Source organism: Salvelinus namaycush, chromosome 8 (assembly GCF_016432855.1).
Source record: "Salvelinus namaycush isolate Seneca chromosome 8, SaNama_1.0, whole genome shotgun sequence".
Taxonomy (NCBI): Eukaryota; Metazoa; Chordata; class Actinopteri; order Salmoniformes; family Salmonidae; genus Salvelinus; species Salvelinus namaycush.
In genome coordinates this window covers 56,439,465-56,465,276 of record NC_052314.1, presented here as the reverse complement: position 1 = coordinate 56,465,276, position 25,812 = coordinate 56,439,465, and the positions used below count along the sequence as shown (strand labels likewise).

Genomic DNA, 25,812 nt, shown 5'->3' with positions numbered 1-25,812 from the left:
TAACACTTCTTTTTCTTCAAACTGCATTGTTGGTTAAGGGCTTGTACGTCAGCGTTTCACTGTAAGGTCTACACCTGTTGTATTCGGCGCATGTGACAAATACAATTTGATTTGACGGGTCTAAGATCCCCTAAAACATTTGAGAAAAAGGATCAGTGCCGTTATCCTCGGAAGGTGAGGTCTCGCAAGACATTGAAAACAGAGGGGCCAAATTATTTTGACCCCAATCTTTTTGAGAGATTTAAAAAAAACTTGTTAATCAAAATCAATTCTTCTGAGCAACTGTATTAGTTTAAAGGTGAAATCCTTAATGGTGAAACAGCCACGTCTGTTTGCAATATTACCACAACAAAGAAGCTGCTGCAAACAACGAACACTGTTTTTTTTAGCATGCAGTATAGAAGAGCATACAGTAATACTTTTGACTATACAGTGCGACATCTCCACAGCTCGGCAACAATAACAATAACAATGGTGGTGGGGCGGCCGTGGCGCTGTTTACTCCTACTGCGTATTCCATCTTTAAATAATGGAATCATAATAGACACATGCTAAAACTTACACACTTTTGATAGACTACTCATTCAAGGGGTTTTCTTTTTTCTTTTCTTTTTCATTGTAGAATAATAGTGAAGACATCAAAACTATGACATAACACATATGGAATCATGTAGTAACCAATAAATTGTTAAACAAATCAACATATATTTTACATTTTAGATTCTTCGAAGTAGCCACCCTTTGCCTTGATGACAGCTTTGCACACTCTTGGCATTCTCTCAACCAGCTTCACCTGGAAGGCTTTTCAACAGTCTTGAAGGAGTTCCCACATTTGCTGAGCACTTGTTGGCTGCTTTTTATTCACTCTGTGGTCCAACTCATTCCAAACCATTTCAATTGGATTGAGGTTGGGTGATTGTGGAGGCCAGGTCATCTGATGCAGCACTCCATCACTCTCCTTCTTGGTCAAATAGCCCTTACACAGCCTGGAGGTGTGTTGGGTCATTGTCCTGTTGGAAAAAATTGTCCCACTAAGTGCAAACCAGATGGGATGGCATATCGCTGCAGAATGCTGTAATAACAATGCTGGTTAAGTGTGCTTTGAATTCTAAATAAATCACCAACTGTGTCACCAGCAAAGCACCCCCACACCATCACACCTCCTCCTCCATGATTCACGGTGGGAACCACACATGCAGAGATCATCCGTTCACCTACTCTGCGTCTCACAAAGACACGGCGGTTGGAACCATAAATCTCAAATTTGGACTCGTCAGACCAAAGGACAGATTTCCACTGGTCTAATGTCCATTGCTCGTGTTTCTTGGCCCAAGCAAGTCTCTTCTTATTATTGATGTACTTTAGTAGCAATTCGACCATGAAGGCGTGATTCACCGTCTTCTGTGAACAGTTGATGTTGAGATATGTCTGTTACTTGAACTCTGTGAAGCATTTATTTGGGTTGAAATCTGAGGTGCAGTTAACTCTAATGAACTTATCCTCTGCAGCAGAGGTAACTCTGGGTCTTCCTTTCCTGTGGCGGTCCTCATGAGAGCCAGTTTCATCATAATTTCAAAGTTCTTGAGATTTTCCGGATTGACTAACCTTCATGTCTTAAAACAATGATGGACTGTCGTTTCTCTTTGCTTATTTGAGCTGTTTTTGCCATAATATGGACTTGGTCTTTTACCAAATAGGGCTTTCTTCTGTATACCACCCCTACCTTGTCACAACACAACTGATTGGCTCAAACATATTAAAGACATTCCACAAATTAACTTTTAACAAGACACACCTGTTAATTGAAATGCATTCCAGGTGACTACCTCATGAAGCTGGTTGAGAGGATGCCAAGAGTGTGCAAAGCTGTCATCAAGGCAAAGGGTGGCTACTTTGAAGAATCTCAAATATAAAATATATTTTGATTAGTTTATCACTTTTTGGGTTACTACGTGTGTTATTTCATAGTTTTGATGTCTTCACTGTTGTTCTACAATGTAGAAAATAGTCAAAAAATAAAGAAAAACCCTTGAATAAGTAGGTGTGTCCAAACTTTTGACGGGTACTGTAGCTCATTATATTATTTATTTTGTATAGTCTTTTTGGATCATCTTTAAAAAGAGCAGGGGAGAACGACTGCCCCCTCTCATTGAAGCCACGAGGTTCAAGGCCGACCTCTGTACTGCAGGCATTGTTAGAAGAAACCAGGATCCCCATTATAGTGAATGGGAAAAGGTCTTCATATAAATATACACCATTTTCAAAGACAATCATGGTACTAACGTTTGTTTCCAATACACCAGATGTATGTCCTTGAACCAATTATTTTGAAATCGCACACATAATAAGTTGATAACTGCTAATCTCAGCCTGCAGCACAAACTGTTCCGACCGGCGACGCCATCTTAACCGACTTCATTTGGCTTCAATGCGCTATCGAGTCTTCACATAGGTATGAATGGCGTCACCTGATCGATGGCTTTGTCCGTTCATAAATGCATTCATTGATCAAGGGTGCCAATAATTTGGGACTTTACTGTATTTCAATGTATAGACCTTACACATTGATTCAACAATAATTCCTTGTTGAATCATAGTGTGTTGGTTGGTAAAGCATTTAGCCCCCTGGATATATTACAAGAGGTCATTCACTATTTATATTCCGGAATATCCATGCATCTCTTGCCCTGTCTAAAAGAATAAACATCACTGTAGCCAGTTCTTGACCTAACATGGCTTTGAACCTCCTGAGAAAGTTTTTCAGACATACTGACACACCAAGTTTTACTATGAGTCAGGATGTGAAAGCTATGACACATTTGTCCAAAATCAATCACTGGTCTGTATTCAATTACTTTAAAAACCATTGTAAAAACAACCATTCAAAAATGTTGTGACAGTCCTTTTCATTGTGGTCCTCCTGGGAAGAGAGTTGTTCCGAGCTACAAACATTGTTAGCCCTGAAGCTAACACTGAAGCTACACACATTGTGTGTACTGTGTAGCCCCAACGCTACACACATTGTTAGCACAAAGCCTATGAACAAAAACAAGGCTTCCAATGGGCAATGTGCTGCTAATTGGCTGCGGTATCTGGTATGTATTTTTAAAGAACTTTTGAAGGATGGAACCAGATGGCCATTTGTTTCTGGCATCGAGACCATAAACAACACATCAGTGTCCTCATATGTCCCAAGACTTGGAGAGGAATACTTGGTTCATTTGAGGCCATGGAAGAGACAATATTTCCTGTTTGTTTCTTAAAGGCCTACTACTGAATATGAACCATCAGGGCGTTCTAGGTCTTTATTATTTCAGTCGCCCGACACAGATTATCAGCCTTGACCCTAGCCTAAACGGTCTGGTTATGATCTCCAGAAGTATGTCATTTAGCAGACACGTTTATCTAAAGTGATTTAAAGTAGTGCTTCTATACATTTTTCGCATGGGTGGCCCAAGCAGGAATTGAACCCACGACCCTGCCGTTTCAAAAGAGCCGCAAGGGGGGTTTCCCTGTCACCGTTCGCTATATTGGTGTCAGAAGTGGGATGCTGTCTGCGAGGTCATCGGAGATTCGTGTTTATGTGAAGGACTTGGTATAATGAAACGCAGTGACAAGACCCTTGCCTGGGTAGGCTTTCGATCTGGGAGACCAGGGGTTCGAGACCCACAAGGGACATTCCCCTGTCGCTGTTTGTTACAATACGATACAGCAATGTACTGAGATTCCCAACTAGACTTCAATAAAGGTGACTAGGAATGCAATCTCAATGTCATAGCTCTTATGTGCTTTTATTTGACCATGGGCAAAAGAGTCGTGGTGAAAGAAATCCGGAACGAGAGTTTGATTGAATTGAACTCGGTGTTCTGATACGTTGGACACCCCTCTACGCTGTTTTCCAGGGGATTTCAAGCATTCAGGGGGTTGAGAAATCGGAGGAATTGGGATCTCTGACTGGGCAGTAGTTCTGCTCTGAGCACTGCCATCTGAATGTATTCAAAGGTTTAAATGAGGACAAACTGTGCCATTGCAACCAAAACACTCATTTCAGATTTGTTACTGAGGGGAGAAACTGTCACATCTCGGGTTTGTCTCGGACAGTAATGGGTCGCTTATAGCGTTTCCACAACGGAATGTAGTCAAAGGTTTAAATGAGGACAAACTGTGCCAGTGCAGTCAAAACACCTCAAACTAATTTCAGATTTGTCTCTGTCTCAGACAGTAATAGGTTGCTTGGAGCGTATCTATGTGGTTCTGTTGGGTCTTGTGTGGTTGCGTGTTCCACCACATAACCCTATACTTGGAATACTTTTTGGGGGTATCTTTTTATGCTTCATTTAGACAGATTAGAAGAACAGGGGGAGATAGATGAAGGAGATAAAGTGCTACACTGAACATACAAAATATTAGGAACACCTGCTCTTTCCATGACATGGACTGACCAGGTGAATGCAGGTGAAAGCTATGATCCCTCATTGATGTCACTTGTTAAGTCCACTTCAATTAGTGTAGATGGAGGGGAGGAGACGGGTTAAATCATTATTTTTAAGCCTTGAGACAGTTGAGACATGGATTACGTATGTGTGCCATTCAGAGGGTGAATGGGTTTGACAAAAGATTCAAGTGCCTTTGAACCGGGTATGATAGTAGGTGCCCGGTGCACCGGTTTGTGTCAAGAACTGCAATGCTGCTGGGTTTTTCATGCTCAATAGTTTCCCGTGTATATCAAGAATGGTCCACTACCCAAAGGACATCCAGCCAACTTGACACAACTGTGGGAAGCATTGGAGTCAACATTTGCCTAGTGACTTGCCTAGTTAAATAAAGGTTAAATAAAGGTTAAATAAAAGAAATACATTGTGGAATGTTTTTGACACCTTGTAGAGTCCATGCCTCAACGAATTGAGGCTGTTCTGAGGGAAAGAGAGGGTGCAACTGAACATTGAGAAGGTGTTCCTAAGGTTTTGTACACACAGTGTATATATGCTAGGAGTAGTATGTTATAGGGTAGGGCGATATTTGGGGAGACCTCTTCTACGATGTGCTTCTCCAAATATCGCCATATCTGATATAATCGTTTTGCACCGTTAATGACCACATCATTCCAGACTGTACAATTATTGTCCTTATTTACAATATTATAGTCACACTCTCATTAAATTATCTTTGTGTGGTGAACAAAATAAGGCTTAGATACAACTTAGAACAGCACAGTTTTGATTTGTAAAGTTCAAATAGAGTATAGTCTTCCACGTTGTCAATGTCAAATATCACAATATTCGATTTAGTTATATATCGGCTGAGTCGGCCCAACCCTTGTCTGTTACCACTAAAACACAGACCATAGGCCGCTAGACCACATATTGAAAACGCTGTTCCTGTGAGAGATCTGGGAGACCACTTTCTCGGAACTGCTTTCGCCCAATAGGGGCCCATTTTATTCAACATACGGTATGCTGGGAGGTCAGTCGGTGGGTCGGTAAGCCCGGCTGTGCTCCTCTACTTCGACCCACTTCCACCTATAATACCCGGCATTCTCAATGGTATTCCTCTCTAGAAAACGCACTCACTGTTCTCTCAAGAACTTGGCTATACTGTGGTAGCACTTGCCTGTACTCTTGTACCTATTACAAAACCAGGGCATTATAATATTTCTCGTCTAAAGAGCGCGTTGCAATTGTTTTTATTTGTACAAATAGGCCTATACATATTCACCCAGGCAGTGCTCCAGCATTTTCCGATTTCCCACCAGGGTCTTGATTGACGGATCAATATGTAATATGCTGTAAATGAACCGTAACTGACACTTCTAATATCACCATGCAGACCACCATAAACACAATGCTAGTTGTATCTTATTTACTGGTAGCCAGGCTACATTTCTGGCCACGGTGTCCTAGATCATCAGTTCTGTTTTGCTTTCCACACCAAAGCAAACAGTTGGCGGAGTCATAACGATACCTAGTGGGTTATAAAGCTACATCTGTAGCCCCCGTTGTTGACATGGGTGATAAATCACACCTTGGCTACCTCTCGATGACCCACTTTTACTATGGGAAACAACACGTGAAACCCAGGCACCCAGACAGATAAGGCCTGGCTGACCTGGGAGTCAACTGTCGGGCCCCCAAACCTAAACAACAGTAAACTCTCCCTGAACTCTCGTTGAACTGCCCTCTTCCTCCTCCTTGAAACTGGAGAGAGACGCCAGATGGAAAGTGTTTCCTAGTGCTCTCGTGCTCTCTCAAGTGCCAGGAAAAATACTTATTTTCTAGGCTTGGGACCAACTGATTAGATAGGGCTTGGATGCTCTGTCATGTGTTGGTGTGACTGTCTGTTGAAGGGAATTTGTGTTGGAGAGTTTTCAGTCACGTATGCATTAACATGAGAAAACAGAATACCTCTTCTAGTTTATTAGTTAGTTACACTGAGGTAACTGTATGGACATTTTGTCACGATCGCTATAAGGAGTGGACCAAGATGCAGCGTGGTATGGTTCCATCCTCTTTATTTTGAAGAGAAACTCAAAGAAAAACAATAAATCGCAAAACGAAACGTGACGCTACAATAGTGCTCACAGGCAACTATACATAGTCAAGATCCCACAAAGCACAATGGGGAAATGACTGCCTAAATATGATCCCAAATCACAGACAACGATAAACAGCTGCCTCTGATTGGGAACCATACCATGCCAACATAGATAACCCACCCTAGTCACACCCCAACCTAACCAGCATAGAGAATAAAAAGCTCTCTATGGTCAGTGCGTGACACATTTGAACCTGCAATCTGCCCTTTTCCAGTCCTGTATTTAGTCTGCTGCACCCACTGATGTGTATAAACCGTGGATGACTGTCAGGGGCGCTGTATTGAAGACACCACGCAGCCATTTTGGCGGTACGCCTCCATTGCAAATTTTTGTTATTTGCAAATCCATTGCAAATAATTTTCTTAATTCCTATGGAGGGACTGCTCCTTCTGGGGGTACCAATATGGCGGCCGACGGCTTCAAAGCCTCTCATTGGCCATTACATTGGCTTCACCACAAAGAGATAGCTGTGTTTCCTTTTTCATTACATATACAGTACAGTTAGCTGTTCAGTCAGTTAGTCTAAGAATTTTAAGTCTCAGTATGGGGGGGGGGGGGGGGCTTGAACTTCAGTCAAATGTTAATTTAGTCTCCCAATGACATCAATGCATGACCAAGTGGAAAATCTGCTTAAAGATGGAATCCGCAGGAGGGGGAAAGAGCGCCACTGGGGATTTGCAGTATCTTCTTTGTTGTTGTATCGCAAACGGACCTGGCAGTTTTACCATGAATGATTCCAGCTTTAAGTGGAAGTTAAGGTTCACCCCTATTTGCCTTTGCAACCCTAAATGGTTAAATTAGTTATACAGTGTATATCACTGACAGTTCAGTCAAAAGAAGTGCATAACGAGCAGTTTTTGGGTTATCCTCAAACTGGTGACTCTCACCTAGCAAATAGCCAACGTGCTTCTCTCAGTAATAATCTCAAGTTTATGGAGTCAAGAACAAAGCCGACACTGACTATTGGTGGCCCTCACGGAATTACCTTTCAGGACCCTTGTTAAAAGTCCCCCAGTGGTGATGTCACGCCCTGACTTGAGAGAGCTTTTTATTCTCTATTTTGGTTAGGTCGGGGTGTGACTAGGGTCAGTCTTCTTCTGCGCCGGTGCCCCGCCGATGGCCGGATCCGGGGTCTGGGCGGGGGCTACGACCCGCACCGGAGCCGGCACCGACACTAGTCACCCCCCCACCCTCCCCATCTGGTTTCAGGTTTTGCGGCCTGGAGTCCGCACCTTTCGGGGGGGTGGGGGTACTGTCACGCCCACGTGTTGAGGTCAGAGCGTGACTAGGGGGGTATTCTAGTTTTCATATTTCTATGTTGGTGTGCTTGGTATGGTTCCCAATTAGAGGCAGCTGGTAATCGTTGTCTCTAATTGGGGATCATATTTAGGTAGCCGTTTTTCCACCTGTGTTTGTGGGATATTGTTTTTGAGTTAGTGCATGTTGCACCTCAGTACTGCACGGTCGTTGTTTTGTTTCTTGTTTTGTTTGAAAGTTTCACTATAATAAAGATGTGGAACTTTATTCACGCTGCGCCTTGGTCCGTCTCTCCACACAACCGTGACAGGTGACTGCTATAACTATGGGGCCATTTGACTGGGGAGTAAATCTCTGAGTGGGGAGAGGCCAAAGGTTTGTTTTAATGCCACCCAGGAGTTCAGTTTATGGTCACGAATTGTAAGCTCATTCAGCTGGACGTGGAATGGGAGAGCGCTTGTTGACATGTGGTTATCATAATCTTCTTAATTTTTATACCACATTCTGCGCATGATAATTTCTTAATAATATATACAGCCATGAATAAAGTTGTTATTCACAAATAAGTAAGCCTATGTTTCATTTGTAAATCCAAAAATGTCATGCAAAATTGATGTAAATGGCATAATTTAATGTAAACTTCAAGATTTACGAATCACTCCAACCATGTTTCCACCCACAGTTTTTATGCGAGTAAAGCAGGAAGTTTTGGTATAATTTTATAAATGCCGACAGATAATTTGTTCATTCGACATGGTGGGATCTTTTTGTGACGGTAAAATTACTTATGAAAGAAATGGAGGTGGAACGGCCTTTATGCACAAATATTGATATAATAACCAACATGTCGAAGAAAACTTGGAATCACACGATGACATGGTGTGTGGTCTTCCCACTACGACTCGGGAAAACATGTATTTGATTAGTTTACAGATTAAATTAATCGTGAACTTCACAGGGTGGTGAAAGTGCACTGTGATGAGCTTGATACTCCTTTCCAATAAGTGTTGAGGGTCTTATTCTGGTGAGGTGATGATCGATGCTTGACTGAAGTTTGATAAATATAAATATTCTCATCATGTAGGCTATTGTAGACTAACCTACCCGCAGAGCCTACCCACACTGTATCTGCAAACTGATGGCTAGACCAGACTAGGCACATTGCTATTTAACACAACAGGTTTTGTGACAAAATTATCGTTAGAGTTGAAAATGCAATGAAAACATATTGAACATTAGATTTGTATTTGGTACATGAAAACTTAAGCAAAAAAGTACATTTTGTGTTATCAGGCACTGATTTTTTTTTATCTGCAACAAGTCTTGTGTTTTGTGGAAACACCACTGGTGTGAAAATCTGGATTTTTGAATATTTCACTCGAAAATCTGTCGCCAACTGGATGGAAACCTGGCTATTGTTGCCGTGGATTTCGTTGTATGCACAATTTACGATCAAATCTGTGCGCCTGAGCGTTTTACAAATGAAGCCCTTGGACTCTCATTTTTACCGTTACAAAATGTCACGTTACTTTCTAACACAATGGGAGCAGGGTGCATTTACACAGGTTCTGCGCGTGTGTTAGGATCGTTAGGATCGTTAGGCAATCTATCGATGTGGTTCAGGATAAGTCTACACTTCTCCAGGCACTGTCAACATCTGAACATCTGTTCAGACTTAGACCAGCACTGAACTGCAAATTCTGTTGGATTTTATATTTTGAGGGGAGTTTGATGTCAACAGGGTCTTGACTTGACCTGGATTTGACCACAACACGACCCTTTTCTGACCCCAACAAGACCACTTCACATCTGCAGTCTTCCAACGGTCAGTGATGGTCAGACCTCAACTTTTAACCCCAAATATGTTGGTTGATAAGAGGACGGTTAGAAGTTCGTGCAAGACATTTCGACCCCGTCGTTGTTGACTTTTGTATTATACAACATCGACCCGCTTTGGAACCTTTCATCTGTCCAGACTTAGAGAAACACAGGCACTGAACTGCAAATCCTGTTGGATGTATTATCTTAAGACGCCAGTCAGTTAGGGTTGAGGGAAGTTTGAGGTCAACAGGCTCTTGACTTGACCTTGATGTGACCACAACACAACCCTTTTCTGACCCCCAAAAGATCACTTCACATCTGCAGTCTTACAGAGGTCAGTGACGGTCAGACCTCAACTTTCAACCCCAAATATTATAGTTGATAAGAGGGGAGTTAGAAGTTCATGCAAACACATTTCAACCCTATCTTTGTTTACTTTTGTATTTTCCAACATTGACCCACTTTGGAGCGTTTGTCATGGACCTCTAGTTAATGTACAGTTTCAATGATAACATCATAAGTCACTAGTTTTGGGGTTGAGGGGGGTCGTTGGAGCAAGAGCGAAGGCATACCGAAACTGGACTGTCAGTGATTGCACGAAATTGCTGAGAAAATGGGGTAAAAGTCCAATTGTAGCACAATGCTTGGCAGACAAGGTTAATTGACTTAGAATACAACAACTGTAAAGATCCCTGAGTTAGATTAGATTAAAAGACAATATAGGCCTAATTGGCCAGACAAGGTGCTCTTCAAAATGTTGTCTTGACTGTCACATAGGGCCTACTGTCATTGTAAATAAGAATGTGTTCTTAACTGAGTTGCCTAGTTAAATAAAGGTTAAATAAAATACAGAATAAATAATAAAGTCAAATAATTTCAAGAATCTAGGCACAAGGTCATTATTTTTTTATTTAAAAAATCTGCCTTTATGATTATAAAATTGTAAATAAAAAAATCGAATGTATTTGTTCAATATAATTCCAATGAGCCTGTAATTATAGGCTTATAATATAATATTTGATTTATATATCCTACAAATGTAATGGTTGTGAACTTAAATTATATAGATCAACGTACACCTTAAGCATAAACAACTTATTAAAAGTAAAGTCAACAATATGCCATTTTCTGTAGACTAAAGAAAAACGCCATACGTGCCATAAACACCATGGGAATGTCCTTTGTGGCCAATCGTGTCTTCGGGGTTTACCTTTAAACTGCACTAGTCCCCTCCTAGTGCGCATATAAACCCACTTCTCCCAGACAACTCTCAGAAAACTTTGGACAGGAACTTTCACCATGCTCTACTCGTTGACATTTCTCGTCGAAAAGCTATCCCTTCTCTCGAACTTCAAACTTTTTGAGTTTAAATGGACGGATGGGAAACGCAAAGAGGCGGGATGCACAGAGCGCACGACATATAGTCATACAGTCGCGCCGTTGTCTCTCCATAGAGGGGACCTTTTGGAGGTGCCGAGAACTTTGTTCACGCACTTCGGTATCTACTTGGGTGACAACAACGTCGCTCACCTGATCCCTGATATCATGCCCGTGCTAACCAATGATAAGATGATAATCAAAAAAGTTATCACAAATAAGAGACTCATCATGGGTTGCTTGTACAAGTGTGCCACGGTGCGCGTGGACACCTTGGATGACTTTGTATATGGCTCAAACATATTGGTGAATCATATGGATAGAAAATGCAAGGCGCAACAACCGTTCCCAAATGAAGAGGTTGCCGAGAGGGCAGAACAACTCGTCGGCGCCATCCCTTACAGTTTACTATGGAATAACTGTGAACATTTTGTTACATACTGCAGATACGGTTCAGCGAAAAGTCAGCAAACGGAAATGGTAATTTTATTTTCCTTGAATGATATATATTTTATTTTCAATACAATCACGTTGTGCATAATTCTGACCCCTTAACCTTTACGCTACAGGAGATAATGTAGTGTCTTCTTAGAATATTTTGCATATGCATGACCTGTATCACAGCGATGACTGTTATCTTTAGATTATGGCATAGATGTTTTCAGAGATTTGCATTTAGATTAACATTATTACAAATGCATCGGATTGAATTGTTGATTTAGGTTAGACCTGGTTGTAATACTTATTGGGCACAGCATCTTCATCCTTTGATATTTCCAATCCCAGATGTTGTATTTATATTCATGACAATGCATCTCCATTTTAAATTATACTATGCCATGGTTAATTTAATAGGCAACTATATTCAGAAACATTGTGTTTTATTCAGTGTTACTGAAAATACATTTATTTGGGCTTTGATTTGTTGTTTTGGTGTTGTGGCATCCAATCTTCTTCTCTCTTTTCTTCCATAATTCATACAAGTTTAGATTTATAGCATAAATACATTAAATATGCCTAAAATGAATTGTTCATAAAAATCCTAAACCTACATGGGTATTAATTATTTATCTCCTTTCTTTGCAGTTTTGTGAGTGCCTGAAATCAATCATCCGAGACCAGAGGAGTGTCTTTCTCAGTGTTCTCCTGGGAATTATCTACATCATCTGCTTTGGCCTGGCGCCTTCAACTACGTTACCCACAATCCTCATCCCCTTCACTCTGTGGATGGCCGGCTGAGAAGCCAATGTTCAAAGCCTTCAAAAACTCCTCTATGGACATTACAATAGAAACTATTTGGGATGGTGTCTTTTCATTGGTCCTTGCAATGACATTACTTGGCACCTCCCAACTCATTTGCCTTTGGTATAAGCCTATAGTGGAATATCATATAATAGGCCATTGTTACAGCAAGAGCTACCTTGCCAGCCAAAAGTAAACATAGGGCAATGTGGCTGCAGGCCTAGCAATTTACATGTGAGTGTTCATGTCAACACTTACTGTATTGTATGTAGGCCGTTAAGGCATTATAAAGTCTTTATAAAGGCCATATGATCCCTCTGTGACCAATGTATCATCCATATTTCCCCCAAAAGATTAGCCAAGGCGCATTTTCTACTTTTTATCTTACTGTGTAAGTCACTGTAGTCTAATCTGTAAATAATGTATTTTCTTCAATGATGATACTGTTGTATACTTTTTTTAAATAGATACTTTCAGTTTGAAACTCTAAGAGTACTACGCTGATTAATACAATACTTGTGTGTTTTGAGAGCAGATCATTTTGTTTTCAATCAAATACATTGTAAATATCAGAAATGTTAATAAAGATATTGGAAGTTATCATTTGGTTTGTTTTGGTCTGGTTCCAGGAAATATGTTAACAAAGCATTTTCCCACACATTTTTCAATACAGTTCGGTACATGCGATCACAGTGCATCTTAATACTGACATTGCATCTCTGTCAATACCACCCACAGCCTTTTCAAATGATCATCTTATTGACATGATTGGCCACATAAAATCCCCAATATATCCCCGTAATATTTCCAAACCCAAATATTTCATCATATAAAGTAAATTTACACAAAAGTTACATTCATAAAATATACACATTCTCTGGATAATATTGCTGAGTAATGACTATGCATTATTCTTTTCTTTCTACTGTATGGGGTATTCACAGTTCCAGACATATCGAAAGTGAGTCAGCATTATACGACTCAATGTCACGATCGTCTATAGGAGAGAGATTGGACCAAGGCGCAGCGCGTGAAAAATACATCTTCTCTTTATTATAAGAAGAAAAATTGAAACAAAACAACAAACAGACGAACGTGAAGCTATCAAAAGACTAAGTGCAAACATGCAACATAGACACAGACAATTACCCACAAAAACCTAGTGCCTATGGCTGCCTTAAATATGGCTCCCAATCAGAGACAATTAATGACATCTGTCTCTGATTGAGAACCCTTCAGGCAACCATAGACACAGCTAGACATCTATACTAAACATAAACCCAACTACTCTAATAAACCCCCTAACCTTACAACCACCCTAGACACTACAAAAACACATACATTCACCATGTCACACCCTGACCTAACTAAAATAATAAATGAAAACAAAGATAACTAAGGCCAGGGTGTGACATAACCCCCCCCCTTAAGGTGCAAACTCCGGGCGCACCAGCATAAAGTCTAGGGGAGGGTCTGGGTGGGCGTCTGTCCACGGTGGCGGCTCTGGTACTGGTCGTGGTCCCCACCCCACCATAGTCACTACCCGCTTTCGTAGCCTCCTCCAACTGACCACCCGCCAACTTAACCCCACTGGATTAAGGGGCAGCACCGGACTAAGGGGCAGCACCGGACTAAGGGGCAGCACCGGACTAAGGGCAGCACCGGACTAAGGGGCAGCACCGGACTAAGGGGCAGCACCGGACTAAGGGGCAGCACCAGGATAAGGGGCAGCACCAGGATAAGGGGCAGCACCAGGATAAGGGACAGCACCAGGATAAGGGGCAGCTCCGGACTGAGGGACGGCAGCTCCGGACTGAGGAACGGATCCTGGCTGGATGACGGCTCTGGCGGATCCTGGCTGGACGGCTCTGGCGGATCCTGGCTGTACGGCTCATGGCTGGCTGACGGATCTGGCTGCTCATGGCTGGCTGACGGATCTGGCTGCTCATGGCTGGCTGACGGATCTGGCTGCTCATGGCTGGCTGACGGATCTGGCTGCTCATGGCTGGCTGACGGATCTGGCTGCTCATGGCTGGCTGACGGATCTGGCTGCTCATGGCTGGCTAACGGCTCTGGCAGATCCTGTCTGGTTGGCGGCTCTGGCAGATCCTGTCTGGTTGGCGGCTCTGGCAGATCCTGTCTGGTTGGCGGCTCTGGCAGATCCTGTCTGGTTGGCGGCTCTGGCAGATCCTGTCTGGTTGGCGGCTCTGGCAGATCCTGACTGACGAATGGCTCTAGCGGCTCCTGACTGACTAACGGCTCTGACGGCTCGGGACAGACGGGCGGCTCTAATGGCTCGGGGCAGACGGATGGCTCAGACGGCGCTGGGGAGACGGATGGCTCAGATGGCGCTGGGGAGACGGATGGCTCAGATGGCGCTGGGGAGACGGATGGCTCAGATGGCGCTGGGGAGACGGATGGCTCAGATGGCGCTGGGGAGACGGATGGCTCAGATGGCACTGGGCAGACGGATGGCTCTGGCCGGATGAGGCGCACTGTAGGCCTGGTGCGTGGTGCCGGAACTGGAGGCACCGGGCTAAGGACACGCACCTTCAGGCTAGTGCGGGGAGAAGGAACAGGGCATACTGGACCCTGGGGACGCACATTAGGCCTAGTGCGTGGTGCCGGAACTGGTGGTACCGGGCTGGGGACACGCATCTCAGGGCTAGTGCGGGGAGCAGCAACAGGATGCACAGGACTCTGGAGACGCACAGGAGGCTTAGTGCGTGGTGTCGGAATTGGTGGTACCGGGCTGGAGACACGCACCATAGGACGAGTGCGTGGAGGAGGAACAGGGCTCTGGAGACACACTGGAAGCCTGTTACGTGGTGTAGGCACTGGTGGAACTGGACTGGGGCGGGGAGGTGGCGCCGGAAATACCGGACCGTGCAGGCGTACTGGTTCCCTTGAACACCGAGCCTGCCCAACCTTACCTGGTTGAATGCTCCCCGTCGCCCGACCAGTGCGGGGAGGTGGAATAACCCGCACCGGGCTATGTAGGCGAACCGGGGACACCATGCGTAAGGCTGGTGCCATGTATGCCGGCCCGAGGAGACGCACTGGAGACCAGACGCGTTGAGCCGGCATCATGGCACCTGGCTCAATGCCCAATCTAGCCCTACCAGTGCGGGGAGGTGGAATAACCCGCACCGGGCTATGAACACGTACAGGAGACACCGTGCGCTCTACTGCGTAACACGGTGTTCGCCCGTACTCCCGCTCTCCACGGTTAGCCTGTGAAGTGGGCGCAGGTCTCCTACCTGCCCTCGGCCCACTACCTCTAAGCCCCCCCCCAAGAAATTTTTTGGGCTGACTCACAGGCTTCCTACCGCGTCGTCGTGCTGCCTCCATTCGCCGGTATCCCTCCTCGCACTGCGCCAGAGAATCCCATGCGGGCTCCGGCACTCGCCCTGGGTCGATCGCCCACCTGTCGATCTCCTCCCACGTTGTGTAGTCCAGATTACGCTCCCATTGCCATTCCTCCTTGCGCTGCTCCTGTTGCCGCTTATCACGCTGCTTGATCCTGGATTGGTGGGTAATTCTGTCACGATCGTCTATAGGAGAGAGATTGGACCAAGGCGCAGCGCGTGAAAAATACATCTTCTCTTTATTATAAGAAGAAAAATTGAAACAAAACAACAAACAGACGAACGTGAAGCTATCAAAAGACTAAGTGCAAACATGCAACATAGACACAGACAATTACCCACAAAAACCTAGTGCTTATGGCTGCCTTAAATATGGCTCCCAATCAGAGACAATTAATGACATCTGTCTCTGATTGAGAACCCTTCAGGCAACCATAGACACAGCTAGACATCTATACTAAACATAAACCCAACTACTCTAATAAACCCCCTAACCTTACAACCACCCTAGACACTACAAAAACACATACATTCACCATGTCACACCCTGACCTAACTAAAATAATACATGAAAACAAAGATAACTAAGGCCAGGGTGTGACACTCAACCTGACTGTTTATTCAGGCTATAAGATATTCCTGACCTTTTACACTTCCCCCGATTAAACTCTCCCGGTTGTGAAATTAAGCCGCCCTTGAAACCACACGATTAGTGGAAAGCTCCTTTATTTCTGTCAAAATTGCACTGCAAAGTTGAGAAACCTCTAATCCCACGTGCTTGGCTCCTCCCAGACCCTTAGCCTCGATAAAACGGCCAGGTGTCAAATTATAGTTTAGTGATTCCCTTCCTCCAACTCCTGAGCCGCTTATTCATTGCTTCTAAAGTGGATGAAGAGGACAAGGACAAAGACTCTAAGTATGACTCGTCCCTGTACAAACGTGGCGACCTTTTGGAGGTTCCTAGAACTCTCTTCATCCATTTCGGCATCTACCTGGGCAACAACCGGGTGGCGCACTTCATCCCGGACATCCTTCCGGTCTTCACCAAGAACAAGGGTGCCATCGGCAAGACGGTGACCAACAACCGGCTGATTCTAGGGGTGATCGCCAAGTCGGCGAGCGCCAGGGTGGACTCGTTGGCGGATTTTGCTTATGGCTCGGAGATCCTGGTCAACCACATGGACAAGCTGTGCAGCCAGCCCCCCCTGGAAGGGGACGAGGTGGCCAGGGGGGCAGAGAAGCTCATGGGCTCCATGACCTACAGCTTGCTGTGGTACAGCTGTGAACACTACGTCATGTACTGCCGTTACGGCATGGCCATCAGCTACCAGACCTACCAGGTGGAGTATGGGGTTCTCCTTTGTCAAAGGGCACTGTTCTTACACGTTTTGGGGTTAGTATGTGATCGGAAAATCGATGGTGATTTCCCGGACGACTAAGATCAGTCACTGCAAACTTCTCAGAGTGAAGCCCTCACGTGACCCCTCCCAGGGCACTGTAAAGGAGGGTGTCACTTTAAACAATAGGGTTTACCAAACATCCTCTCAACTGTCAGTCCACTGATTTGACCTATCCCAGTTTTAGCACACCTGATTCACCCTGTCAATCATCAAGCCCTATTATAGTTGTGTGCTGGACTAGTACTGGATTAGATCAGTGGACTGACTGGGGGTACTCAAGGAGATGCTAAGAAAACAATGCTTTATTTGAGACTGTAGGAATAACATTGTGAACCATGAGCCAATAGTACACTGTAGTACTTGGTATTACATAATGCGCAGGGCAATGAACCAATGGTGGGAGGAGTTTTTTATTTAACCTTTAGAGCGTTAGGCTACACAATAAATGTTTATTGGAAGGAATCCGGCATGTGGGTTACGTGGGAAATATGGCAGATATTTCAATGGATTTTATGAAACAAAACACAGATTACGGGACTATCAAGTGCTGTCGTTAAATTGACCTCCGTCACCTCACGTGCCAAATCGGGAACATAGGGAAAAGGGAAACGCGTAGGATGAAATCTTTCTTCAACCGTCAGATATGTTTTGGTCTTCCAAGTAAAAGTGCTGTTTCACGCTGACATCGACTGACTGTGTTGAAAACTATGGGGAAAACTCCTTTGGTTTTGAGAATGGATTTACAATGTCTCTCGTTTATAGCAGCCTACTTTGGAGTACTTCAGATGACGGAGGTTGGCATACACCAGAGGTGGCTCATTTCTTTCCAGCCCAGCAGTAAAACGCCTGGTTCAAATGATCAACGGATCATGATTCATGGACATGCTCCTCAAAATCCCTGGAGCATAATTAGTGAGTGTCATCAGGCACCATATTTATAAAACGTCTCAGACTAGGAGCCCTACTCTGTAATCAGATCCCTGCTATCCATTCATTAGAATCTAAAAGTCAAAGCTGGTAATAATGGCACACCTAATCACTCTTATGAATACGGGTCCTGGTCTGAGTTCAGCAGGGCACAGTGTTGCGGAACCCTCAGAAATATATTGGGTAGAACAGACATGCAAACTCTCTGGCATGTAAGTAAGGAATCGGGGTAAGCTCTAATCATGGCATTTCTATCTGAACTCGACACAGGTGTGCTGGTACCAACGTCTAGTCTAGACATGCTGTGGTCACCCCTAGCTCAGACAATAGCCAATCAATGTGGGAATACTGCACACTGATGCAAAGTACTGTATGATGAGAGCGGTTGAAAGGGTGTACATTTCTCTGAAAAGGTCAGATGATTGTGTTTTGCTGTGGATAGATTGCTTTTAGGCCAACTGAAAAGTGAACTTAAAGGCTGCATCCCGATTCTCTACCCTTCTCCAAAAGTGTGCACTTGCACACTCCCCATCAATGGATTCAAAAGCATCTGATTGGTGTAAGCAGTGGCGGAGGGATGGAGTTACTAACATTGGTTAAATCCATGAGAGAACGTGTGCAAGTGGAGAATTGGGACAAAACCACACGCTTGTCGAGTTGGACCATAGTGCACTGGTGAGCAGCACCATCTAGTGTTAATGCATTAAAGGCCCTAATGCATTAAAGGCCCTGATGCATCGCTGTTTGGCTGCGGCTGTTTACCAAAACAGTGGAGGGGTACCCACTTTGCTGTTGTTTGAATCCCAGATTGCCCCTTTAATGTAGACACAGGAAGTCCTCAATTTAAATAAGAAATGCATTGTAATATAAATCAAAGTAATGATAAACACTTCAGGATGGAATGCCAGTAGCCCTGGATAGGAACCATTGCTACACAGTACTTTATAGAATAGAGGTATTTATGGTTGAATCACGATGTTCTGTCATATTAAGACATCTCATGCTGTTTCATTAATTGTTGCATCGTCATTGTACTTCATTTGTATGTATGATTGGGATGCTGCCTCTTGGCCAGAGCTCCTTTAAAAAGAGATTTGCATCTCAATGGTTACAAATGGACATGGGATGAATAAATAAATAAAATTAACAATAACGATTAACCATTAGACTATCAAAGGCCCCAATTCAATCAAACAAAGACGAAGGCTTTCAAAGACAAAGGCAAAGAGCACTCCTCTCTTTCACTCGATGTTAACGCGATGTTAAGATTTAAAGCACTCACAAGCTTTTATTCATCTGGTGGATAAAAAAAAAACATGTAAAGGATGCTTACTCTTGTTTCATCCTCTCTCCTGCAGTTCTGTTTGACATTGAGGAAGATCATCTGCAGAAGGATGAGCGCCTACCTCACAGCTCTGTGTGGAACGGGCACCGTGTTATACCTGGGCTCCCCAACGCTGCTGAACACAGTACCCACCCTGCTCGTCCCCTTCGCCATCTGGATGGCATCGTAAAACAAAATGGCCATGACATACAAAGACACTCGTTGAAATGACTGCGGAATATGGAATGCTTAAACGACGTCCCACTATCGGTATCACTGCATTATCATTGTACATGACATTTTTTTTTAAAGCATTATGGGAAATGTCACGTTGGTGGTGATAGTAGTTTTTTTCTCCAACTTGCGTTATTTTATTAGTTAAAAGTTTTGACAGTTTAAAGAAGAGTAAACATCCTACACATCTGGTATATACATATACTGTACATCTGTGTATAACAGTCTATAAATGGACAGCAATATATATATATTTTTTAAATTGTTGTTCCTGATAAAGGCATTGTTTTGACAGTATATAACGGACATCATGGCCTTGATGGTCAAAATTATACAGACAATAATGACATTAGGACAGGATGGACAAGGTGCAATTTGACACTGTTATTGCCATACTCCGACAGGGTGAATGTACTGACCTATGCCTTTTAACTAAATTCATATGCCAACTCTTCCTTGTGCAACTTTTCAATTAGCCTATTGTATTTGTCTTTAATACTATATTGTGCTAATTTACTCCTCCTGTTGTTGCCCTTACCTTTACTCCCAGTAGAGAGCACTGTAAGTAACATTGCCATACTTCTGAATGAAATGCATTCTTTTGGAATACATGGAGAGGTAAGTCTACGGGGAAATCTCCGGCTCTGAATATAGAAGGCACAGAAATATCCTCAGTTGTGCTCAATTCTTGTCCATTATTGTTTGTGGTGGTTTCAGCATGGGTCAAAGCATGGTTGGAAGTGTCCCTACTACTGTAGTGATAAGAAGCAGTGTTTTCTCAGTCGGCGATATCCTTTCCATCCAATTCAGTCTCCCACTGGCCTATTTAGAAATAATAACAAACCATTAAATAATTCACTGTAAAAATGTAATTTCAGAAGTAATCTGATGCCAACAGTGCTGGCATTGCTTTTCCTAATATGGCATATTGGATGGCAAATTGAACTAATGACTGCAGCAAACATAACGTACATGTAAACATTCGATTTTAAGGATGATTAAACATTCAATTATGAAAGTATTTGCGGAATCGGAGGAGACAAAACATTGAGATTGCATTACATGGGTTTGTGGGTAAATTTCTTCTGCTGTTACTGAGGACACTAGACATTCACGTTTAACTGTGTAATACATGCGTTGTTAAGACAGTACTGGGACACACCATGTGCCCAGAAACACTCATTTAAATGAGCATTTAACCAAAAAATATATATATATATAAAATATATATATATATATATATATATATATATATATATATATATATATATATATATATATTTATCACATATTTCAAATTCAACTGTACCTATTCAGTACACCTGAATGTTCTCAAATTCAAATTATTTTGCACATACAAGCCCGTTAGCTATACTAATTACTTCCTGTCAAAACACAATTTTGATAACCCACCATTAGGTGAGCTCTGCAACATGTATGTGCAAAATAATGATGTGTAAGAACATAATAATGGTGAACTGATGAGAAATATCTCGAACATTTGGGAAACCCACACTATTTTAAAGGTGCAATATAAAGAAATTGCTCCGCCATTGCCTGCTTGCTAAAATACTAATAGTTTGCCTAATTTTAGTTTGTACCATCCAAACAATTTTTTTTTTTCAATAACCAAAAATATTGTATTTTCAGCTGTTTGAAGCTGGTGTAAAAAACGAAAGTAAAAGACGCTAAAACTAAACTTAACAATGGGAAGCATAGAACTCGGGAACAGATCTACAGCGTCTTAGACTTGCTTTCAATTAGAATGACAGATCTATAACTCACATTTCTATGTGAATATGTTCAGGTCGCCCAAAACGTTACATATTGCAGCTTTAAATGTCAGTTATTTGAAGTAAAATGCCCCTTTAACACTTCCTCTCAAAGATACAAAAATGACATGAATCATCAACGAAAAAGTCTTTCCTTTTACCTCACTGGAAATAGCAAAACTGTCTTGTTTTTACAGTGCTCAATCATCGAGGTATAATGAAAGAAAAAAATGCCAGTGGGTGGTAGTTGACTCTCGGTGGTAGTTGAGTGGCCACCTCACCAAGTTCTCATTGAAGAAGCAAATGTAATATCATTTCTGTGGAAGATTCTGGCCACATGTAATGGACCCAAATCTCTCTCCCTTACTCCCCTGTCTCTCTCCCTTGCTCTCCCTCATCTTCTCTCCCCATCTCTTGCTTCAGTCTTTCACTCTCCCTCCCTCTCCCTCTCCCTATATTACAACCCAGGCAGATGGCTGTACGCTGACTGCAAAGTAGAACATTGCATTTGGAATAATCAACCCTCTGTCCCCCTGGGGTCTGTGTGGGACAAACAGTGAGGGGTGATATAGCCTACTGGTAGTAGTGTGCAACCGAGTGGTCTCGTGGTTCAATAACCAAGCAGCGACTCGCTCATTCAATATGTGGATCATCTGGGGATTTTTTCATGACAGCTGGATCCAGAGTTCTGAGTTAGTCTGTTGTTATTTTTAACCATGAAACCTACAGGTACATTTGAAGTCGGACGTTTACATACACTTAGGTTGGAGTCATTAAAACTCGTTTTTCAACCACTCCACAAATTTCTTGTTAACAAACTACAGTTTTGGTAAGTCGGTTAGGACATCTACTTTGTGCATGACACAAGTCATTTTTCCAACAATTGTTTACAGACAGATTATTTCACTTATAATTTATTGTATCACAATTCCAGTGGGTCAGAAGTTTACATACGCTAAATTGACTGTGCCTTTAAACAGCTAGGAAAATTCCAAAAAGGATGTCATGACTTTAGAATCTTCTGATAGGCTAATTGACATCATTTGAGTCAATTGGAGGTGTACCTGTGGATGTATTTCAAGGCCTAAGTTCAAACTCAGTGCCTCTTTGCTTGACATCATGGGAAAATCAAAAGAAATCAGCCAGGACCTCAGAATTTTTTTTGCAGACCTCCACAAGTCTGGTTCATTCTTGGGAGCAATTTTCAAACACATGTTGGTACCACGTTAATCTGTACAAACAATACTAAGCAAGTAAAAAAACACCATGGGACCACGCAGCCGTCATACCGCTCAGGAGGGAGACACGTTCTGTCACGTTCTGACCATAGTTCTTGTGTGTTGTGCTTGTTTTAGTGTTGGTCAGGACGTGAGCTGGGTGGGCATTCTATGTTGTGTGTCTCGTTTGTCTGTTTCTATGTTTGGCCTAATATGGTTCTCAATCAGAGGCAGATGTTTTGTGTTGTCTCTGATTGGGAATCATATATAAGTGGCTTGTTTTGTGTTGGGCATTGTGGGTGGTTGTTTCCTGTCTCTGTGTTTTCTCTGCACCAGATAGGGCTGTTTCGGTTTGCCACGTTTGTTATTTTGTTAGTTGTAAGTGTTCACAGTTTCGTCTTGTTTATTAAAAACATGTTGAACACGAGCTACGCTGCGTCTTGGTCCGATCCCTGTTACACCCTCTCTTCTCGTGAAGAGAGGGAAGGCTGCAGTTACAGAACCACCCACCAAACTCAGACCAAGCAGCGTAGTAACGGGCAGCAGCGACAGCAGCAGCAGCGGCCCATTACACAGGACTCCTGGACATGGGAGGAAATTCTGAACGGTAAAGGACCCTGGGCTAAGGTTGGAGAATATCGCCGCTCTCGTGAAGAGCTGGAGGCAGCTAAAGCCGAGGAGCGGTGGTATGAGGAGGCAGCACGGAAGCGTGGCTGGAAGCCCGAGAAGAAACCCCAAAAATGTCTTGGGGGGGGCTAAAGGGGAGTGTGGCGAAGTCAGGTAGGAGACCTGCGCCAACTTCCCGGGCTTACCGTGGAAAGCGAGAGTACGGGCAGACACCGTGTTGTGCGGAAGAGCACGGTGTCTCCTGTACGTATGCATAACCTGGTGCGGTACGTCCCAGCTCCACGTATCGGCCGGGCTAGATTGAGCATTGAGCCAGGTGTCATGAAGCCGGCTCAACACAGAAGGCTGCCGTTACACGTTCTGTCTCCTAGAGATGAACATACTTTGGTGTGAAATGTGCAAATCAATCCCAGAACAGCAGCAACGGACCTTGTGAAGATGCTGGAGGAAACAGGTACAAAAGTATCTATATCCACAGTAAAACGAGTCCTATATCGACATAACCTGAAAGGCCGCTCAGAAAGGAAGAAGCCACTGCTCCAAAACCGCCATAAAAAAGCCAGACTACGGTTTGCAACTGCACATGGGGACAAAGATCGTACTTTTTGGAGAAATGTCCTCTGGTCTGATGAAACAAAAATAGAACTGTTTGACCATCATTATGTTTGGAGGAAAAAGGGGGAGGCTTGCAAGCCGAAGAACACCATCCCAACCGTGAAGCACGGGGGTGGCAGCATCATGTTGTGGGGGTGCGTTGCTGCAGGAGGGACTTGTGCGCTTCACAAAATAGATGGCATCATGAGGCAGGAAAATTATGTGGATATATTGAAGCAACATCTCAAGACATCAGTCAGGAAGTTAAAACTTTGTCGCAAATGGGTCTTCCAAATGGACAATGACCCCAAGCATACTTCCAAAGTTGTGGCAAATTGGCTTAAGGACAACAAAGTCAAGGTATTGGAGTGGTCATCACAAAGCCCTGACCTCATCCTATCGAAAATTTGTGGGCAGAACTGAAAAAGCTTGTGCGAGCAAGGAGGCCTACAAAACTGACTCAGTTACACCAATTCTGTCAGGAGGAATGGGCCAAAATTCACCCAACTTATTGTGGGAAGCTTGTGGAAGGCTACCCGAAACGTTTGACCCAAGCTAAACTATTTAAAGGCAATGCTACCAAATACTAATTGAGTGTATGTAAACTTCTGACCCACTGGGAATGTGATGAAATAAATAAAAGCTGAAATAAATCATTCTCTCTACTATTATTCGGACGTTTCACATTCTTAAAATAAAGTGGTGATCCTAACTGACCTAAGACAGGGAATGTTTACTCGGATTAAATGTCAGGAATTGTGAAAAACTAAGTTTAAATGTATTTGGCTAAGGTGTATGTAAACTTCCGACTTCAACTGTAACTGCCAAAATAAAATCAACACTTACATAAAGAGTCTTAAGAGGGCATTGGGCCACCACGAGCCCGAACAGCTTCAATTCACCTTGGCATAGAGGAATGATGTGACACATTTCTTCCCTGAGAATTTCCATCATATGGTGTTTTGTTGACGGTGGTGGAAAACGCTGTTAACAGACGGCCACGGCATATGGTTTACATCATTTTCATGCTCATCAAGCCATTCAGTGACCACTCATGCCTTGTGGACGGGGGAATTGTCACCCTATGGGGGCAAAGCCATGGTAGCCAAAATAATGGTCTGCCCCAGCATTTTTATACGTGACCCTACGCATGATGGGATGTTAATTGCTTAATTAACTCAGTAACCACATGTGTGTGGAAGCACATGCTTTCAATGTACTTTGCATCCTTCATTTACTCAAGTGTTTCCCTTCCCCATGGCAGTCAATTGTCATTCAAGTATTATACACAACATCGTTCAACTCCCCCTTGGATAAGAGAAGCAAGGCTAATTGAATCTACCTTCTAATGAGTTTGTTGTGAAATCTGTTTCATTCCTTAAAGCTGGACTCCATAGAGGTTCAAACAACAAACAATGTTTTTTCCCCATCATTGCACATCACTGCATGACACTGTGCTACTATTACTAATTTGGTTGGTATGATGCTGGATGCTCTTTCCTCAAAACAATAGCAAATGCGCCTCGGGCGGCCAGCGGTTCTGTTTCGCTTATCGTGGATCTCAGCCTAAATCGCATGTGAATATTACAGACAGTCCCAAGGTCTTACCATATCAATCTGAGTTTGTTGAAGGTCTTCCAAAGTAACTTCACTGCAGCGGGAACGAGGGGGATTTTTGTTAGATCCTGCTATTTTGATTGGCTGGATTAAGTGCGATATCCCCATCAAACATCTAATCTATTTAAGCCGTCACGTTTCAGAACTCTAGGTGAAATTCAGGACACACAAATCGACTCTCTTTGGCAAAGGAAAACCTAGTTATCACAGTGCAAATGCCTGCTATTTACATTTGGCTGCTAGGCTCGTAAAAGGGTATGCATGACATAACTGCATCTCCATATCAGCTCCAAACCTACAATGTATTGTGATTTATAATTTGGTATAATACCATCTTATTATAAACGTGTCTTCCTCCAATCATCGCCCTAGGTCCAGAAAATCGAACAGATGTCAACATTTTACTCCTTCCTATGGTCTTATTTACCCTACCGAGCAGACTG

At 43.2% G+C, this 25,812-nt stretch overlaps 2 protein-coding genes across 2 annotated transcripts; both read left to right on the top strand.

The window, feature by feature from the left end:
* Nucleotides 1-10,949: 10,949 nt before the first annotated feature.
* On the top strand, nt 10,950-12,889 carry LOC120051975 (lecithin retinol acyltransferase-like). Its single transcript, XM_038998851.1, has 2 exons — nt 10,950-11,527; nt 12,134-12,889. Exons 1-2 carry the CDS (start codon nt 10,970-10,972, stop codon nt 12,284-12,286), a joined length of 711 nt encoding a protein of 236 aa, XP_038854779.1. The 5' UTR covers nt 10,950-10,969; the 3' UTR covers nt 12,287-12,889.
* A 329-nt stretch (nt 12,890-13,218) lies between these two features.
* LOC120052209 (lecithin retinol acyltransferase-like) lies at nt 13,219-19,996 on the top strand. Its single transcript, XM_038999036.1, has 3 exons — nt 13,219-13,250; nt 16,490-16,997; nt 19,343-19,996. Exons 1-3 carry the CDS (start codon nt 13,219-13,221, stop codon nt 19,496-19,498), a joined length of 696 nt encoding a protein of 231 aa, XP_038854964.1. The 3' UTR covers nt 19,499-19,996.
* Nucleotides 19,997-25,812: the final 5,816 nt, after the last annotated feature.

Excerpts from the sequence above, each read along its gene's own strand:
- LOC120051975 (XM_038998851.1), top strand. The coding sequence starts at position 10,970 with ATGCTCTACTCGTTGACATTTCTCGTCGAAAAGCTATCCCTTCTCTCG. Across the intron at positions 11,528-12,133 it reads AAAGTCAGCAAACGGAAATG|TTTTGTGAGTGCCTGAAATC; the intron begins GTAATTTTATTT and ends CTTTCTTTGCAG.
- LOC120052209 (XM_038999036.1), top strand. The coding sequence starts at position 13,219 with ATGGGGTATTCACAGTTCCAGACATATCGAAA. Across the intron at positions 13,251-16,489 it reads CAGTTCCAGACATATCGAAA|TTTAGTGATTCCCTTCCTCC; the intron begins GTGAGTCAGCAT and ends GTCAAATTATAG. Across the intron at positions 16,998-19,342 it reads TCAGCTACCAGACCTACCAG|TTCTGTTTGACATTGAGGAA; the intron begins GTGGAGTATGGG and ends TCTCTCCTGCAG.